The sequence below is a fragment of the Megalops cyprinoides genome, chromosome 23 (genome assembly GCF_013368585.1).
Source record: "Megalops cyprinoides isolate fMegCyp1 chromosome 23, fMegCyp1.pri, whole genome shotgun sequence".
NCBI lineage: Eukaryota > Metazoa > Chordata > Actinopteri > Elopiformes > Megalopidae > Megalops > Megalops cyprinoides.
This window is the reverse complement of record NC_050605.1, coordinates 15,363,465-15,376,047: the sequence shown is the minus strand read 5'-3', so window position 1 is coordinate 15,376,047 and position 12,583 is coordinate 15,363,465. Positions and strand designations below refer to the sequence as shown.

Genomic DNA, 12,583 nt, shown 5'->3' with positions numbered 1-12,583 from the left:
ACATATGTCGCCTGAATTACCACCTTTTCGTGAACTACAATCCCATCACCACATCATGCAAGAATGATAGTTTTATCACATTCACACTAAGTTATTTATGAGAGAAACTCATAAATAGATCACAATGAAATGTTTTGCTGCAAAGGATGACAATATTTTGGACCTATTACTCAATGCATGAATTGTCTCCAGAGGCTTATATCTGTGGATTTGAATTTTGCACTCCATGCATTGATGTTGTGTTTTGAATAATACAGTTACATGTTAAATCCATTTTAATTTGTTTAAGTATACATTATTGGTTAGATATTATTTTCTCTCTTTATTGGCAAATTGTGCAACAGGAACTGCTGCGTTGAGGACTACATGATTAAGGACATATTGCTGGAGAATATTTTAGCTGAATGCTTTTCTAAGAGAACTGACAGTGTCCAAAATCCTGCACCTCCATTGGGTCAAGACACTGACAATTAAATTGGTATTGTGACACAGATGATTGAGTCTGATGCAATCAGCCAAGTCTTGCTGGCAGTGTTAAGAGAGAAGGAGCTCTTCAGAGCAATGGACAGTGAGTTTGAGCCATGTAGCTGTGTCGATCAAGGGTTTGATCCTTGGTTTGACACTTCCCTCCATATAATTGATGATTACAATGAAATCCTGTTCATGAACCACTAGATAAATGTAGAGTGCATGTGGTGGTTAACATTATAATAATCTTCATTTGGTGGGTAACTTTCAGTCAGTTTGACTGACACTCAGGACATAAATGTTACTCTGTGAAATCCAAACAATGGCGTTTGAGCTGGTAAAGCCCTGACGTGGAATGATGTCAATAGACAGCTCTGTCCCTCAGGGGACAGTCTTTATTTCTTAGAGGCTATGCAGAGTACTTAAGTGGTTAGTGTTTGGAGCTTTCTGTTCCATAGTTTAATTTACAAGTAATGTAGCCCTGTAGCTGAGCAATAAACACATTTAATTGAAACTGGTAATAGAGAGATACTTTTCGCCTCTATAAATGTCAGAGTAAAATGTGTTCTGATCTTTCAGTATGCTTTTGATCTTCCCCCAAAAAGTACTTTCCTCACAAATGTGCACAGCATTGCTGAGTTTGAAACTTAACCACTGCATGAACAAGTGAGTAATGAGACACTCAACATTTTGTTAACCTTTTTTAAAAGGTTAGCATTTTAAATAGTGTTTCATTTGAAACACCTAATATTTTCTGCTCTGTGTTCTCTACCTTGCTCCATAACAGCACAGAGCTTTCATCAGCTACTTGATATGTCTAAGGATATAGGTTTTCAGACCCAGGGACACTTCAGAACTGTGTAACTGAATCTGCTCTGAACTCAGTCTCTTGCCTTACAACCAGTGGATAAAAGACAGTTGACTCAATTTCCTTTTTGAATTCTTTCTCCCCCAGAGTAGTGCTATCATTTGGGTTTTAAGTTTCTACTGAATTTTGTAGGACTGATTACATAGTCCAGACCCAGAGAAGCTCAACTGCTGGACAAAGTACTTCTTTCTTAGTCTAATTTATTCAGAACCTGGACAGATCCTGTTTGCTTAAATGAACATGTTTAAAATACTAACTAAAATAATAATAGTTTTTATTTCTCTTAATGCTTTTTCTGTGCATCAGATTTACCAAGAAAACTGTGTAGATGGATGGATGGCTTCTCTTGGGTTTCACTATGCTTTCATTATGCTGATGGTTTCCAAAGAAATTCATGCATAAACACTCAGATTGTTTCAAGGGATCAGTCGATATGCCTGTGTATTTGTGTTTGGAAGAAAAAGAGAGGATCTGACCTTTGTATATGTAGAACAGTTTGGGTAAGTGGGTCATTCACAATTTTCCTATCTGCATGGTGGCAAGTAGCTGCGAAACCCCATGGTTGTGATTCTGAAGCAACAAAATGTGTGTATGTCTATGTATGTCTGTGCATGTGTGTCTATGTATGTGTATACATATACTCGTTTGCATATGTTAGTTGTTAGTTCTTGTGGCACTTGGTCTGTGACAGATGCTATGCCTTCAATCTACTTACATACGCACACACACACACACACACACTTACTGCTCCTCATTCTGACAGATCCTCAGCTGGACTGACAAAGAGAGCTGGCAACTGACACATCCAGTGGAGAATAACGTGTCACATCACCAAACCCACAGGCCCAGACCAGGACCAAAGCACCAAAAGACCCAAGATTATTGGTGTGTGGAGAGCAAAACCCAGGAAAAGAAAACTGATCTAGATCTAGGAAGCGAGGCTCCTGGTTGGGTTGCTGTGTTGTCAAGATTAAGGAAAGACCATGGCAAAATATTATGTTTCAAAATAGCAACCTAACAAACAAAAACAAGAACAAAATGTTCCTCTCCTTTTTTGTAGGCATAAATAATAAGCATAAAGAAACATGAATCATTCTGTGTATACAGATGCATAGAAAAAAGGCAAACATATTGTTCAGTGATTATCACTTGATTAAATGTGTTTATATCAACAATTCTGTGGCTTTTTTCAGATTTTCACCACAGTTGTTGTTTACAGTCTACTGATATTTGCTATTAAATGCTTTGGTCTCATTCATTAATTAATTTTTAAAGACATTCAAGACATTTTTCTATCATACCTCTGTGATTTTGACTGCTGTGTGTACCTTACATCACCACTTTAGTTATTTAAGTGATTTAACAAATTAACAAAGAAAAAAACACAGTACATACATTTCATTTGATGATCAGCAAACTCATTGTCTTGTACTTTTAATTTGACAAAGTTTTACAAAATTAACAGAAATGCCCTTGACTCTACTTTTTAAATTTGATCTCCTGTTCAGAACAAGGAACATTTTTCATTTTTCACTGAAACAGATGGCATAGGCCGTATGTTCTCTCAAACAAAAATATTCACTTTCAGAGCTGTGTTGATGTGTCTTGGCTGCTTTTGATGAGATGTTATCTTTGAAACCAGCTTTGATTAAATTCAAAATTTGATCTTTGCATTTTGGCCCTTTGACCTTCCCCTGTCCTTTTTGTTCAGGTAAAGACTAATGACAGCTGAGCCACACCACTCTCCTTTGGAAGTGGCGTGTCTCTCCAGCCTTTGATCATATCTCCATTAATGAAAGATGGTCTTTACTGTTAGGAACTTCAAGGGTGGCACTTTATTCCAGGAGTCTGAAAGAAACCATAGTATCTCATCCACTAAATCTATTATATTTTAAGGTGACCTTAGGTATTATTTTGACGTCTGCATCGTTGCATTTTGAACCTGAGTATTCAGAAAATGGATTCTGTTATGTGCTGAAGACAAGCTGGATATGCTACTTCTCCTCTTGGCTGTCATATTTTGTGATAATTAAGTGGATCTTAGATTCAGATTCATTTTAGCTTCAAATTTTAAAGAAATTTATAAATTGTAATAATTTGGCTTCATCTGATACATGGATTTTTTTTTTTTACCAGAAATCAAACATCCATTCACTATTCGTAGAAAAAATAACTATTAAGGAGTGAATCATAATAAATAATCATAGGTACTAATTAATCACTTAATTCCTAAACGTTAATTTGAAATGATCCAAACGACAAAATCTGATTTAGATGTGCCTTACTCAGCCCTTGCCCGTCTTTGCTTTATACGGTACGTAATGACGATTGACATTGGTGCCTCTGGATTTGTAACGTACACTGACGTTTCGCCACTTACTGTTGTTGTCACTTCTGATTGGGCGGCAGCCGGGTTCTGCAAAACTAACCAATCGCAGCAGCGCTTGCTCACAGAAGGCCCAGTCAACATGGCGACTCTCTGAGCTCAACAGGAAGAGGCTATTTGTAAATAAACACCCTGGAGGCAACAGGCATCATCATTAAACGTTTGCAATCTCGTTATTCATGAAATACTGCACAGGAAACAGAAAATGTCAAACGACGGCAGCAAAAAACAATTCTGGAAAAGAAACACCGCTAAGGTCCCTGGCAGGTATGTGGTGTGTTGAGCAAACCAGCTAGTATCTTCCAAGCCAACGTGCTAACAAGCTACCTATATTTCACTGTTAAAAAAGAAAGAAAAAAATCTTGGTTTTACACGCGTATTAAATGACAGAATGATCATAAGCCAGTGTCATAAAATATTTCATTTCTCGGTGAGTTGTATTACAGTTTGAGCTAGCAAGCAAGTTGGCTAGCTGGCTGCGGCTGTTTTCTAGCCATCTCTCGAAACTGACAGTGCTCCGTCAGATAAGGTAAATCTCCATCATTACCTAGCTAGATGTCATGGTCTAACCATTGCCAATGGTAAGGAAGTGAGATCTAGTTTTGCTGCCAGCTAACTAGCTAGCTGCGTGTCTGAAAAACATTTTGTGCCTGTGCTAGCTAGCTAGTAGCTAGCCAGCAGGTAACTGTTATCTACTGCTAAGTTAGGTTGCAAGCAACAGACTTCCGTCCGTACCTTGTATTTTACATTACCTATGATCATGCAACGAGCTAGCAGTCTACTTGGCTAGCTTGCTAGCTGAACAAGCAGTTAGTGTGATTATATAACAATAGCAGCTTTTCTCACCCTTGGTAGGTGTCTAGCTAACGAAGTAGGTAGGTTGGCAGCTGGCAGGCTACGTGTTTTGTGCACCTTGCAAGCTAGCTACCAGAGTTACTTCGAAGGGGATGTCAATGGGTTTGGTTTTGTGTTTATTCGTTGTTTGTGTTGGCATACATTGATAGTTAAAGAACCAGTATCAGTGTTTTGGAAGTAGAATAATAATTGCAAACATGTTTCAGTTTTGCAGTTTTTTTTTAACAGTTGGAGACAGTTTCAGAAAGACACAGAATTAAATGTAAACTACTTCTCCGCTTGTGGGTAGCAGCCATGTTGAGATTGTGCTGACGTACTGTTATTCTGGGAATTATGCTTCACAGCATAGCATTACGCATTAACTGAACACGTTTCATTAAGCAAACAAACAAAAATGCTGAAACAACTTAATGTGAACTCGCCCTTAACATACAGAACGTGGTGGCTTGGCGTACCTGCACTCAGAAGCATGCAATACACTCCTCATTCCTCAGTCTTCTTCAGACGGCATAGAAGGGGAGGAAGATTAAGGCTGCATGCACCTGAGTGCAAGTACAAGTCAGTTCCTTAGATTCTGCATGTTCTGATGCTGGCTTTGCCCATCTTCTGCAGTTCAGAGGTTACTCTTTTATTCTTTTAATATTTACCTCACATTTTAAGCACCCAAAAGTAGCAGAATATGCAGGGTAGTAGACACACATCTCTACTACCCTGCATATTCTGTTACTTTTTAAATTCAGAACAGTTACATTTCTGTATGCATTTTGTGACTTATGATTGAGTCACATATCGATGTTGAACAATTACAGGTCTGTTTGATGTTTTTTTGCTATAGCTTGTTATATGCTGATACTGTATATCGCATTTTGGTGCAATAATGTATTTTAGGGGGTAAATCGTTTTGTTGCCTAATTCTTTTCTCCTTTCCTCTCCTCTGTAGCATACAGCATGTCTATGGAGCGCAGCACCCACCTTTCGATCCCCTCCTCCATGCCAAGTATGTTTCTTAAGATAAATTCTTAGCAGAGCGGGAGACTGTTACAAACGTCAATCCATGTCTTTTGTTGCGCGTAATCTGCATGTTGACTTAAAACACAAACACTTTAGCAGAGGCTTTGTTTAAGCCTGGAAATTGGCTGCTTGCCTTTTTTGTGCGATAACCCACAGAAAAGGTAGGGACATATCTACTCATTGCCAGACTTGTCTGATTGCGTCCTCTGCTGACAAAAGCTACGGTTTCTTTCACAGTGCTCAACTTTTCCGTATTTTTGCTGTAAGGGGAAAAACAAATTCTGGCTCGGTAGCGTTGTATTGATTCGTCCTTGCCATTGATTTTTGTGGAGAGTGACAGACCTCTTAATAAAAAATTTCGCTTCATCCACTTCTTTACAGCCATGTAAGGTAATACCCATCAGAGCTACAGTCACTCAAGACCAAGGTTGCTGAAACCTTAAAGCATCTCAGAAAGCAAAGCTAATGTTACCGCTCCTGTTCCTCAGGAAAATTGGGACGGAACACAAAGTACAGCTCGTAACACTGGGGTCATTTTAAAGGGGTAGATAAATTTTTTCTTCTTTGCTCCTTGTCTGTGAGTTGTTCTGAACTTAATCTACTTGTGGGCATGAGGCCAGTGTGTGTACTGTTATGTTTTGTTGTAAACAACCATGTCCACGAAAGGCATGCCAGCACTTTTGGTGATATACAGTTAGGCAGGCCTATGGGGGCGCTTAGGGGTGCATTGCACCCCCAAACGGACCTCAGTGAACCCCCAGTTGTCTCCTTATATCCCGATGTCTACATAGTATTTATGACTTTTTATGCACCCCTGTGGATTGCAGTTGCACCCCTCCGTATTTTCTCCTGGCGCCGAGCCTGCAGTTAGGGTAAGTGTGATGTGCTTGGGAACACTGAGGCAGTTATATTGGTTCAGCAGTCACTTGACCAGCATTTCCTCTTTAGACTTTTCCAGAAGCCCGTGGGCAGTATTAATACATGTAAACAGTGGGTTCTTTGCTTCAGATGGACAGAAGTAATGTTTCAAGGAAAACAGGGACAGTTTTTACAAACTAAACGTGCCGTCTATGGTGTGTAATACCGACTGGGGAGGTTGTGTTGAGCAGGTCTTTGTTGGTCTTAGTGCTATTGGTTTGTAGCTTTCCTGTGCTGGTTGTAATTGTTGTTCCTGTATTTTGTCCAAACTGACTCTGCGAAGTAAAGATCTCTAATCTTTGTAGACCTGTGTTTGTAAGATGGAACCTTGCCTCTGAATGATTTTGATGGATAGAGGCAGTTACAGCACAAACCTTTGTTGGTTTGATAGAGTTTATAGCAATCCCACAGATGATATCTTTTTTTGTATCTGAGGTATGGTCACTTATTGAGGAGCTCTGTGGAGGACTAGATACGATGTATCTGCAAGATGACCAGACTCCTAACCTGCTACAAAATGGAGTTATTTTTGAGGCAATAATCTTGCAATGTCAATAATCTTTAAAAAGACTGTTATAAAACAAATCTTGTTTTCCAATTTCCCTGAGTACAACAATACACAGAAGACATATTTGGAGAAAGAAACAATTTAATTTAATTTGCTTTGTATAAATATTTACTGAAAGATCTGGCATTCATTTAGAGAGCATAAAAATATGCCACTTTTATTTATGGGTAACTTTTATACTTTTTTTATATACATTTTTAAAGGCAGAAGAAGATTTCAAAAGTCAGTGACTTAAATGTTTGACCTTGTGGAAGATTCTCCACTTTTCAGTGTTCTTTTTCTGCCCCATATTCTCTTTATTGCCCTGTATAAACTAGCATTAATTCAGTTTTCCTCTGTCTGCTTTCTGTGTAATTACTGTCTTGGTTGTCAGGTGACTCAAGGACACACTATAAAAGATAATGAATCTGTATTTAAATCCTCAAAATTTGCTGCACAACAGCTAACCAGATCCGACTACCCAGGTCAACCAAAGGGACCATTCAGCTGAAACCACTCCAAACCAAACCACCTAAATCAACCATTCAACTCAAACTACCCAAATGAAACCGCAAAGATCCGTTAAGGCAAATCAATCACCCGAATGAAACCCTGCAAATTAAATAATCTAAATCAACCATCCAACTAAATCAACCCACCCTGCATTTAGTCATGGAAACAGTCATGATTCAACTGTGTTGAATTCTATTTTACAGGCCTTGTACTCATTGAAATGACAGGTGTAGTGGTAAGGACACTTGGGGGTTACAGGTTTGATTCCAGGTTGTAGTGTTGTTTTTGCAGTCTTGGGCCAAGTACTAGAATTTCTCCTGGAAATTTTTAGCCTTACAAACAGGTAACATGTGCATGGGATATTGCCTTGCATGAAGATGTCTCTTATGGGGATAGTCTCGTAAAGTGATGAAGTGCAGTGTATCTGTCCAGTGATCCCTTCTAGCCCCTTATGTGAACTGTAAACTTCTTTCCTTTCTTTCAGTTTAATGAAAGCTGGAAACAAGCCGCAGGTGCTGACACCGGGGAAACCGAAGAAGGCCACCACCTTCCAGGAGTTCGAGAGCATCACCAGCGACGCCTGGGACGTCGGGGACGACGATGACGAGCTGCTGGCCACAGCTGCGCAGAACCTGAACATCGAGGTCGTCATGGAGACGGCCAACAAGGTGATCGAGAACCACAGCAAGCTGCAGGAGCAGCAGCAGCACCAGCAGCAGCAGCCGAAGCAGGCAGAGGCTGGGTTCGACAAGGAGGAGGAAGAGGAGGAGGAAGAAGAAGAGGAACGGGAGGAGCCTGCCTCCGAGCTGGCCTTCAACTCGCGACCCCGCCCCTACGGCGAAAGCCGCATGGTGAAATCGTTCAGCGAGGCCCACATCGAGTCGCCAAAGGGTCAGTAACAGTCTCCCAAACTCCATCTCCAGCTCCACTATGCTTTTGTGCAGTAATTGCCAGCATCATGGGCCCGTCTCCGTAATTTCAGGATGTTTTTCTCTCCAGCTTATAGATTCCGAAAAAAATAAGCACCATTTGTACGAATAACCACAAGCCGGTGCTGGTTTGTTGATAAGACAGCATCTCGGCACGGCGGTATTGCGGCATCACTCAGAGGCTTATATCTCGGGAGAAGACACTGTGAAAGGTGTTTTAGAGCCCTGGCGGCTGCGTGCCGTGCTTTTAGGCCCGGAGCAGGATGCACTCAGCGGCCCTCCACAGGCGGCCCCGGGTCCCCCGCCGCCTGTCCTGCTGCGTCTCTCTGCGCGCCTCCTTCGGGGGCCCCGGCGCCGCTGGTGAAAATGAAATGCCTGGTTTGCCCGCGCTCTCCACGGGTCCCAGGTGTTTCACACCATTCTTCATTCAGCAGGCACTCTGCTCCTCACTGCGGGGGGGGTCCTTTTTCAAAGCAGTCTAGTGCAGTTCTTTTCAGCGACTAAATCGCTGTGCGGTTCTTGTTGGAAGTCTGTCAGGCACTATGAAAACCCACTGTGAAAATGCGAGCTGGGACGGCTGTGAATATAGATGTAGGTGTAGCAGTATGCAGCGGTGAATTGCTGCTCTGTAACTGTGTTTAGCGTCAAAGAGGACAAAGGCACCCAGGGAACATGTGTAGTTACTATCCCTCACACTGTCTCTTGATCTCCTTTTTTTTCCGGGTGTGCACAGAAGGGGGTGGGGAGAAGGGGGTCCTTCAGCGGCAGCAGTCCCTCCCTCACCGGCCTGTCATCCCATTGGTGGCCCGCATGGCTGACCAGAACACGTCCGGGGCCCTCGTCATGACGGAGAGGGAGGCATCCCGCCTGGACAAGTTCAGACAGGTCCTTGCTGGGCCCAACACAGACCTCGGTAAGGGTGCCCTGCGTTTTCATCTCCGTCACCGGGACAGATGCTGTGATGCTTTATCTGTATAGAAAATTCTGCAAACGAGTCATCTTTGTTGTCACACAGTTGCCTGGGAGCATTTCATTTGGTACAGCTCACAGTGCCCTTGGTACCTTTGTTTTCTAGTGAGCCAAGAGCTCACTTTATGCTCCTCTCTCTCAACTATGCAGCATGTTCAGAGGTAATAGTATTTGTCATAGGATGCTGTCAGGGTTTGTGCTGTCCTGCCTTCTGGCTGTTTATTAGACTAATAGAAGGTCACGATCAGACCCATAGTGATTTGAGTTTTATTTTGATCGATTAGATGTATGTCCATTTTCAGTCAGGACACAGTTACTCTAATGATTAATCCACTAATTGGAAATAGTTGGCTCATTTTTTGTTTGACTCAGTTTTTGGTTGTCTCACACCCATTTTGCCATTTCCCGTTCTGAGATTTTTGACAGTCTCTGTCCCTGTCTTGTGATCAGATCTCTACTATCCTGAAACGCAAAGCTGAGAGGGTTCTGAGATTTTATCAAGGGGCTTTATCCTTGACAATTTAAAAGGCACTCACGGCTCTCTGAGACAGTAAAAACCTGTTAAAAGTTGAAATGGTTGGGCTTGTCTGGACTGCATCAGACTGCTTCTTTTTCTTCTGTTTGATTGCTTATTGGTTGTTTGTCCCACCTCCAGGAGTTCAGAAAGTTCCAAGGACTCTGCTCCTTTGTTGAAATCCTCATGCGCAGCTTCTGTCTGTCACCTCCACACATTCACAACAAAAGCATAAAGGCTCCTCCGTCATAAGCGGCATATGGGACCAGGGGATTGTGGGTAGGAGCTGAGTGCACTGTGACTGTTCACAGCTAAAATTAGGACCGCCTTTAGGGGGCTCCTGACTAATGTGGGCACAAATGACCCGAGATTGCGCCTGCGAATAATTTCACATTTTGCGGGATATTTGCAAAGAGTGATCTTATTAAGTGCCACTCGGGGTAAGCAACGCCGCTCACTGCACTTCAGGTAGACACCTCCCTTGTTAAACTGCAGTTTGAATTACAGCCAGCGGAGTTGAAAAATGAATAGAGGGAGCGACATAGCCGAGACGGCACGTGAGCACCCTGCAAATGTGGAGCTAGAAACGGGGGAGGGAGGGAATTTTTTTTTTTTTATCATCGTTCTATTTCTCACTTTGCATGAATTTGAAGCATTCTGTTAAACCAGTGCTGCACCAACTAAGGTCATGTTTAAAACTAAACAGTGTGGATCCACCTCTCTTCTGGGACGAAAATAGCAATTCTTAAACTTGTCTTTCGAAGTTTATGGTGGAGATTGAAAAAATCGTCGTGTTTGGATGTGTCTCATTTTCACCATCAGAGTGTTTCATGCGCATATAGAGGAAGCCTATATTTGGTTCATGGTCTTTATACATGTTGTTTGTTGATCATGGATGTCATTTTATTTTTTAGAAACAACAAAGTACATAAGCCTGCTGCTTGACATAGTTTCGTGAATATAATTACTGATTTTATTTTGTTTTTATTTTGACAGGTTTTATCCTCTGTTCAGTCTTTTTGTTTAGAAGTGATTAGTGCTGGACCGTGTTCTACCAGCAGCTGAGAGCCAAACAGCAGGCTTGTTTTTGCTCTTCGCTTTCGATTCTGCGATGTCCTTCTCACACATTTAGGCCCGGGTTTGGGAAATTGCAAGAGGAAGAAACAACTAGCGAAAATTGCCCACTGTGATGAATCTCATTTTGCTTTGCGGTGCGCTGCTTTGAATAAACTCCTCATTCTTTGGGGGGTGTCCGCTGCGTTTTTGCATAAACACGAAGCAATTATCCTATAATTGCATATACATGATGCTTCTTGTGCTCAGACTGTATTGCGATCCTCATCTGAACTGCATTTGGTATGTGGTTAATGGATACTGTTGGACTGGAAATGCGCTCAGCGGTAGGTTTGCGGTACTGCGAAAATCCAAATAGGGGACTTAATGAGGAGAAACTAAATCTGCAAAACAATCAGGATCCACCCCTTTTGGCTCTCAATAATATCTGTCATACTGTGTTTGACACTGATAGCCTGTGTGCATTGTTATTTTTGACATTTATCTTTAGTAACAAAAAAATTATACTTTCTTATTTTTTTTCCTCAAGCTTGGGTTTGTCAGTGCAGTTGTGCACCGCCTGGCATGGTAATGATGAGTTGTTTGTAGAATTGTCTTGTAAATACATTAGCTGAATGATGCCAGATCTCCCCCAGGAATTGTCACAGCTGTTACTTTTAAGGGAAAGCAGCATTATTTTGTTTATGACAAAGCGTCTTTCATTTGAGGCTGTGTTGTCCTTCCAAGGCAAAGAGTCTCATATCGGCCTGCTGCGGCTGGAGTGTATGCTTGCGAAAGTAAACTCCTTTACCAATATGAATTTTTAACTATCTAGCCTTTAATATCTGAGAAAATCAACCTGACGACATGCTTCAGTGGACACAGAGGCTCCAGGGAATATGGGGTTTCCTTGTCACCAGGTTTTTTGGCCTTGGTATGTGATCCACATTGAATTTCCGCTGGTCTCTGGGGCTGTACTCCAGCATTAAGTAAGTCTCTCTGGTCATCTCGCCCCTAATGGTCATCCACACTCCACTGAACACCAGGAGCGTGATCTTGATCAAGGACCAGTGCAATTGCATGTCCCTTAATGGCTGTGTATTCTGGGAAGAAAAGGGCTGTCAATGGCGATACTTTTCTCCTCAGCTGGTGAAGAGGCTTTGCTAGGGACTTTGCTGAACCAACTGTAAATGTCTGTATGGTGGATCCAACATAAAATGGAAATTTGGAGAGGAGCTTTAATTTTGTAATTGTGTGATCTGGAATGTAGTGTACACTAGCTGTATTATTTTACAAGTTCATTTCAATCATTGTAATTGCAAAGTTGTAATCGGTAGGGCAGTCCATATTGATCATTGCGCTAGTTAAGTTTTACTCATTAAGGCAGTCTTTGAAACTTAAACGATTAACCGTTTAATCACTGACATGTCTGGCATTAAAGTTTAATGACGTTAATGAGTCAGTGAATTTCAGTGAATATCAATGAAGAGTTGTTCAGGGTGTGTTATAGCCTAACTCTCCATAAAATTTAAAAGGTTGTCCATCTTGAATC

At 41.5% G+C, this 12,583-nt stretch overlaps 1 protein-coding gene across 3 annotated transcripts in view; it reads left to right on the top strand.

Moving 5' to 3' along the window:
• Positions 1-3,795: 3,795 nt before the first annotated feature.
• LOC118770366 (TBC1 domain family member 22A-like) overlaps positions 3,796-12,583 on the top strand; it is a 125,135-nt gene continuing 116,347 nt past the window's right edge. For all 3 annotated transcript variants that reach the window (XM_036517988.1, XM_036517989.1, XM_036517987.1), the window contains exons 1-4: positions 3,796-3,989; positions 5,518-5,574; positions 8,051-8,457; positions 9,229-9,408. In XM_036517988.1, the coding sequence (XP_036373881.1) occupies positions 3,928-3,989; positions 5,518-5,574; positions 8,051-8,457; positions 9,229-9,408 (706 nt within the window). In that variant the 5' untranslated portion in view covers positions 3,796-3,927. The remainder of the gene's footprint in view (positions 3,990-5,517; positions 5,575-8,050; positions 8,458-9,228; positions 9,409-12,583) is intronic.